Raw genomic sequence first — 7,805 nt, forward strand, 5'->3', positions numbered from 1 at the left:
TATGCTAGTTTTATTTCAATAAACGAAGCTATTGTAGTTTTTGCTGACATTAATAGGCTACCGCTGCCCAGGACACTTTTCGTCAAGCTTTATTCCCTTTTGCACACAATGAAGTAAGGAAGATGTGGTTCAGCTTCGTGACTGACTGGGGTTAAAATTTTGCGATCGCAGCAGATCAAATACTGGCACAACCTATGACTTGTTGTGACAAACAAAATACATTTTTACTTTCATTTCAAAAGAGCAAGAGCTTTTTCCTTTGTTTTAGATGGGCTGTTGAAATTCAGCTTTTCCTATTTAGACGAACTAACCCCGAGAAAAGACGTTATTTCGCTATCACTTCATCAAACTCGTGCGCTTCACAGCATTAACGACGTTTTGGGGACTATTTTTATTCCGGTTTCGACATTTATTCGTTTGAGAATTTTGACTTATTGCTTTTTCTTTCTTGTTTACAGCTCTATTATTCCTATAAGCGAATATGGAACGCTCGTTTCTTTTCCTGTTTTTATGTCTTTCCTGTGGTAAATCTTTTGTTTCAACCTAACTGTCTTTAATTTTTGCTGTGTTTACCACAAAATGGTTTAATTCGTAAAATATTTCATTTTGAAACAGTTGTAAATATAGACAGTTTTGTTAACTGTTCTTGTCTGTTTCAGGTGCTTTAGATGCAGAGGCAAATGAAATGAAAACCGTTTCAGTGATGGAGGGAGATTTCAACACACACAGTGTAATATTCATTAACATAATTGAATGTTTCTGTAAATATTGCTACCTCAAACTGCTTTAACTTGTTGTTATTTACTTATTTTTAATATGATTTTTTATATATATATTCTTTCATCATTTCCAGCTCACAACTCCTAAAATTGTCAGAAAATATCAACCATGTTCTCCAGAAAGATCAGCAAGGTCCAAATGTGTGTTGGAGTGTTCAGCGAGGAATGCTCCGGATGCGACTCTAACCTGGTATAACGGAAGCAGTGTCTTCTCCATCATCAAAATCTCTAACCTTAACATTGACCCCTCTCTATGTCTGGAGGTGGAATATCAGGATAAAAACACCTATAACTGTGTGCTCAGTAATCTCATCAGCAGCCGGACCAAACATCTCAACATCAATGAACTCTGTCAGTCATGTTCACGTATGTATGGGTGGTCATTTATTTACTGGACTTATATCTATGGCCTTGTTTCACTGAGTTCACTCATTTGCTTCGTGTTGTTTTACGGGAAAAACATTTCTTTTTATTTATCACTTAAAGACAAAGAATCTCAGGGATCTGTCAGAATATAATTAACTGTTACTCCTCATCCCACCATTGAGGTAAATATTTATGAGACTGTTTATGTTTTGAAACAGCTACAACACACACACAGGTGTCAGTGAAGGAGGGAGATTCTGTCACTCTGCACAGTAATTTTACAAACATACAGCTTAAGGATCAAATACTGTGGATGTTTGGACCTCGTGAGTTTCTCATTGCTGAAATCCTTAAAACACATGTCTACATATTTGGCTATGATGATAATGGGAGATTAATAGACAGACTTCAGCTCGACAGTCAAACTGGAGATCTCACCATCACAAACACCAGCAAAGAAATCTCTGGAGTCTATAAACTACAGATCAACAATGAATCTTCCACCTGCTGGAGTTTCAATGTCACTGTTTGTGGTGAGTGAACTGAATAAATCATGTCACAAATTGATTTTGTTGTCTTACATTTCCTCTATGTAGCAGAGTGGATGTCAACTTTAGTGAAGTGCAGTGCAAATATTTTAGCTATTAATGGAAATACCTGTGCGTATAATATCCATCCATCTTGTTATATTTATTGTTATTATGTTACCTCATTAATTCAAAGTCAGGTCACTTGGCAGCCATCTTGTGAACGCACTCCCCTTACGAAAAAGAAGTTTATTCAAGTGTGCTATTAGTATACTAAAAAGAAAGTATATTTTCAGTCTACTTTTTACCTCTCATAAATATAATTTATTACTGACAGAAAATTCTGTATTTTTGTGTTTGCTCTTTTTTATTGAGTACAGTAGCTGTTTTTCACATGCTGTCTTAAATACAATCAAAATATTGATTTGTAAAGAAAACATAAAGGCCTATGTTGCTATTTTTTTACGTGTATCAATGTATATTAAAGTAAGCATCATTAGAGGAAGAGAAAGGATGAGACAGACATGAATTCATAACTGCATACTAGGTCTGTTATGTAATGATATAACAGAAAGTGCAGTATGCTATTTGTGGTTCTGAATTTAGCAAGTGTTTTGAGTAACTAGATGTGAACATGGTGCAAATTTACTTCCCTCTGGTGTAAGATGTGGCTGCTTTATTAGGCTGTCACCAGAAACCATCAACATTTTACAGCGCATTTATTCATTGATAGATCATGAGACCAAACATTTCTCTCTCTCTCTCTCTCTCTCTCTCTCTCTCTCTCTCTCTCTCTGTTCCCAGAACCTCTGCCCAGTCCTCATATTTCCAATCACTCTACTCATTGTCCCTCGTCAGGCTCAGAATGTGTGCTGGAATGTTCAGTGGAGAATGTGACTAACGTTAATCTCTCCTGGTACGAAGGAAACAGTTTATTGTCCAACATCATTGTATCTGATGTCAACTATTTATGTCTGAATCTGGATTATAAGGATAACGGCAACTACAGCTGTGTGGTCTCCAATTCATTCATCAACGAGACTAAAAATCTCATCATCAGTGAACTTTGTTCAGGTATGCCAGCATTTGACTTGACTTCTCTCAGGATGTATTTTTTATAAGATTTTACCAAACAGTCAAAGGTTTGGACACAGACCTTGAAGATCAAGAGAAACAAATTTTTTCATGTGTGATCAAAATTTTGTAAGTTCTGACATTTTGGATTTTCATTTTTGAAACTTATTTCATCCTATTTAGTTTTTATCTGATATGGTTAAATGTGTTCATTGTCATGCTTATTTGGGTGTTAAAGCTGCCACTGATGCCTTCAGATAACTGCTGCTGTATTTACTCTATGCTTGCTTTAAATGTGTTTGGAATGAGTTACACTGATTACTGTTTTCTTTTTATTAATTCCAGAACAGAACAATAATCACATTGTGGAGATATGCCTGGGTGCTCTTGCTCTTGTTATTGTTATTGTCAGTGTAGGTGTGGGATTCTGTTTACACAAACATAGACAAACAAGTCAAAAAGGCAAGTATTACCTATATATGAGCCTTTTGTGCAAAACTAACTTGACCACTATATTGACAATTGTTATGTTCACAATAATTTACAATATTTAGTCTTTTTTCCTTTCTAAGATTAGTTTTTTTGATGTCGCATCATTTAGCAGCTTTGGACATCACATAATTATACCATTACACCAAAGAGTAGATTTTGATGAGAAAGTATAGAATTGTATGTATGTTAAAAAAGAAAGAAAGATTGAAAGAAAGAAAGAAATATACATCGATGTAAGATTAAACTATCAACTGAAAGCCTGCCAGTCACACAGTAAAAGATCTCTTGGTCATTCTGATGAATTTATGTGTTTAACAGATGCTGGGTGTCAAACTGCGACCAGTCAAAATTCCCCACCAGGTTAGACAAGGAAATTGCAGTTTTTGTTCTACTCAAAAAAAAAAAAAAAAAAATTAATACAAGTATAAATTATAATGGTACATTTGAATTGTTCATTTTTTTAACAGAGGCATCCAATAATGCCACAGACAGCAACACTGGAAATGAGCAACAACCTTTGATTGACAGATTACCCTTACAATCCATCCCTTTGTGTTGCACACATTTACAAAGCACACATCAGGATTTATAAAAAAAAAAAAAGAAGAAGAAGAAGAAGAAGAAGAAGAAAATCATTTTAAATTCATAATCCTTTTACTTTTTTATTTGTAATATTGTGCACAAATTTAAATTTTAAAAAAAATAATAAGTTAAGGATTCAAATAACAAGTAAACAAATAAATATTGATGATGCCTGTGGCAAGCAGATGAACTCAGAATATAAAAGAATATAAATATCATCTGTTCACCTGTATGGTGTATGCTGAGATTGATCTTTTAATATCACTGTTTTAGTACATTAAGAAATTGCATGTGTTTTTCACATTTGGAAGAACATCTTAGAACATCCCGGTGTGATTGTGTAGTGATTGAAATCCTGCAGCAGGTGCTGTAAAATATGTTGATACAGGAACATGTCTTACTTGGCAAAATCACGGGCAACAATATTTATGTTGGTTTAACTTAACATTCTGTACTATTCGGGAGTAAAAGGTGTAGTTACATGAACTTAAATGTAAAAATTGAGTCACCGTTATAAAATGATTTGCAGGGGCATGGTTTAAGTAAAAAAAAAAAAAAGGTATAAAACTTAATATAAATAACAAATGTTGATCAAAAAATAAGTTCATACCACTTACTAAATACTACCTGCTAGAATTTACTTAAAAACGCATGCAGGTTGCTGTCTCAATTTTTCAGAGTGTCCAATAATTCAAACTGCAGTATACATAAAGTGGTAAGAGAAAATGGTAACACTTTACAATAAGGTTCATTTGTTATCATTAGTTAACAACATTAGTTAACATGAACTAACAATGAATTGCACTTCTACAGCATTTATTATTCTTTGATAATGTTAATTTCAACATTTACTAATACATTATTAAAATCTTGTTAACTAAGGCACTGTGAACTAATATGAACAAACATGAAAAACTGTATTTTCATTAACTAATGTTAACAAAGATTAGTAAACACAGTAACAAATGTATTGCTCATGGTTAGTTCATGTTAGTTAATACAGTGTAATGTTTAACTAATGAACCTTATTGTAAAGTGTTATCTGATAAAATGCCTATGAGTTAGAAATGATCTAGACTTGAATATAGCTGTATGAGCTCATGCAGTTGGCAAACAAGTTTCAGGGGTTTTGTTTGATTGTTTGTTTTGTAATTTACCATTCAGCAGTGATTATTTCCTGAGTGCTGCTGAATCCACATAAATGTATGAAATAGAATAAACATGTTTTATTTCACTTAAAGTAGTTGAATTCTTTCATTTGTTTTGCATACATTGAAACTTGTAATTTTGTTTGATCCAGCTTGTTTTCAAAGTGACACCAGTGTTAGGTGTAACGCATTACAAGTAACTCCATGTTGAGAGAAATAAAGGTCAGTGGTGTTGTGTGTGCTGTGTGAACATGACGGTTATTGTAGTTCTAGACTAAATGTGAACATGCATTTACTCATCTCGCTTGCACAAAAACATTCAGTATTCCTCAGAATGAATAAAAACACCTCAAATTTCCTATACATTTCCACAGGTTGAGCACTTATTTAAAGGGGGAATTCTGGAATGATTCTGCCATTATATTCCATCATTGTGTAAATTAATTGCCAAAATGCATGAAACGTTTTCAGTTGTGTGCCAGCCAGGTTGTGAAATTTGTGCAAGCATTTCAAAGCTAAAATACAGAACTACAAATTCCATTGTTAATGTTTTATGAACATTAATGTTTATTATTAATATAATTTTATTTGTCTTCAAAGTGACTATAAATTTTCATTTAGTTTTTCATTGGCTTTAGAGAGAGACAGAGGCAGTGAAGAGGCTTATGATAAGAAGGAATCCTCCACACACACACACACACTGATGCCTTTATGCCTCAATGCCCACAATCATATATTTATCAAATCAACCAAGTAAACACACATAAACACCCACAGACATATACACACATACACATTCACACACTGCTATTTTTTTCCGAATTTATCATATGAAACCATTTTTCTACATTAATATAGCATTGCACATTGTTATGTGTATATTTTTTTCAATCTTCAAGAATAGTTCATATACTGTTGTAGTGATTTTTACTTTGTCCATCAAAGGACACAAAGTAAAATAGGGATTGGTACTCAAGTCACCGCTGATGTTGTGATTTTTGGACACACGTCTCTTAAGGTGTGGTTATGAGTACATCAGATAACCACTTTCCCCACTTTCCCTAGTTCAGGGCACCAGTCAAGGTCTTTTACCTTGGCAGTATGAGAACACTCTCAACAGGGGCTTTTCATTCATCTAGAATTAATGTAAAGTGGTCAGCTGATTTATTTGAAAGATTGGTGATATTGCTAACTTGTAGAGCCTCTTCTGTATTATCAGCACAAGGAAGACACAAGTGTAATACAATAAACTATATTAACAAAAAGATAAACAAGAATAACTAACACAACTACTAAATGAATACCATGAATGATAAAGGAATAAAGTGCATAAGCTACGTAGAATACAAGTGATTAAGTTGGGTGTGGCTATGGAAGAGTTACGCTATCTTATGGAAAGATAAACTGTTTCTCTGAAAATAATAAGGTGGAGAACCTTATTATGCACCAAACAAATAAACGAAAGATTATCTGTTATTAACTAACATCAGCTATATTACATCTAATGGAAATTAGGAAATTATATACTGATAATATACAACAATGCCAAGGTCTCTGGAAAGAGGTTTGGTTTAGTGATATTTACGTTCCACTTGGTCGAGTCCGATGACGGTGACGTCTTCCACTGGTTGTGCTGGGTGACAGTGCAGTGGGGAAAGGAGCCAGAATCTGTTTCAACAGTCTTAAACACGAAGCTCTGTGGGATGCTGATCTCCTGGAGCACCAAAGGGTCCTAAAATCTGGAACACGCAGATGAGGCCTTGGCGTAGGTGCAGAAGGTCCTTAACAATCTGGAACACGCAGATGAAGGTACCTTGAAGTGAAGGTTTGCTCTCCTGAGCTTAACCTTGTTGCAGATGTCGTCACTGTCTCGCTGGATGGAAACTCTGAACGTAGTGTTTGTTGATGTCTCTTTCCTCACAAGCTGGAGGCTTAGAACGTAGTCGTCTCTGTTGCTGCCTCACAAGCTGTAGGCTCAGATCACGGGATCTGTTGTTGTCTCTTCTGGATGGACCAGAGGCTCAGAACGGTGTTGTGTCTGTTGTGTCTCACCCGATGGGAGACTCAGAAGAATATCTGTTAATGTCTCACTCCTTACAGAGTTGGGACCCAGAACCGTGTATCTGTTGTGTCTTTCCCCTTTGACGGACAGACTCAGAACAAGGAGTGTCTGTTGAAAGGGTACCTTTATCCCTTTCCGATGAGGAGGAGATTGCATTTTGGCGCTTCTCCCTTCGAGTGCTGTGATTGGCTGCTGGCATCAGAGGGGACGCACAGAGTGTGGCTCACGCTTCTTTCTCCTGTGGAACTCATTTGCATAAAGCACAAAGTTGGAAGTCTTTACAGTGTCTTTAAAGTTTACCAATGCATTTCTCACTTTCCAAACCACCACCAGAATACCTTTGGCAATATTCTAAACAAACAGAGACTAAACATGATGGAAAAAGATTGAACTGTCATTCAATTGTACATTAACAGCTGAATTTGTATCAGATGTTGCACTACAAATGGCTGTCACTGAGAATACTTATTTCTGTGAATAAGTGTGAAATGGATGTGTAGTTTGCATCAGTTCTAAGGTTTTCAAACATAGTTTTGAATGGATTTGGATGGATCTTTGTGATCTCTCTTTGTTTCACCCATTGCTGCTAAGGTCCCGAGGAATTTTTATGGCAGTCTCTGGCTAGCCTTAGGAAGTAGTGTTTAGATGGGTGAAGGGCAGTAACTGCCTGTGGACCAATGAGAAGCCTTGTCCTTCCCAGGCTTGGTACAAGAGGTCTTCTTCTTACCCTCTAAGAGAGGTCTGGATGTTGTCCTTCCATCTTTATCTGATGGCG

The 7,805-nt window shown here is 35.5% G+C and overlaps 1 protein-coding gene across 1 annotated transcript; it reads left to right on the plus strand.

Moving 5' to 3' along the window:
- The first annotated feature begins 201 nt into the window (after positions 1-201).
- On the plus strand, positions 202-4,392 carry LOC125263555 (opioid-binding protein/cell adhesion molecule homolog). Its single transcript, XM_048182582.1, has 8 exons — positions 202-524; positions 660-730; positions 854-1,145; positions 1,364-1,678; positions 2,477-2,746; positions 3,092-3,208; positions 3,557-3,598; positions 3,706-4,392. Exons 1-8 carry the CDS (start codon positions 482-484, stop codon positions 3,828-3,830), a joined length of 1,275 nt encoding a protein of 424 aa, XP_048038539.1. The 5' UTR covers positions 202-481; the 3' UTR covers positions 3,831-4,392.
- Positions 4,393-7,805: the final 3,413 nt, after the last annotated feature.

This window comes from Megalobrama amblycephala, linkage group LG2 (genome assembly GCF_018812025.1).
Source record: "Megalobrama amblycephala isolate DHTTF-2021 linkage group LG2, ASM1881202v1, whole genome shotgun sequence".
In the NCBI taxonomy this organism is placed as follows: Eukaryota; Metazoa; Chordata; class Actinopteri; order Cypriniformes; family Xenocyprididae; genus Megalobrama; species Megalobrama amblycephala.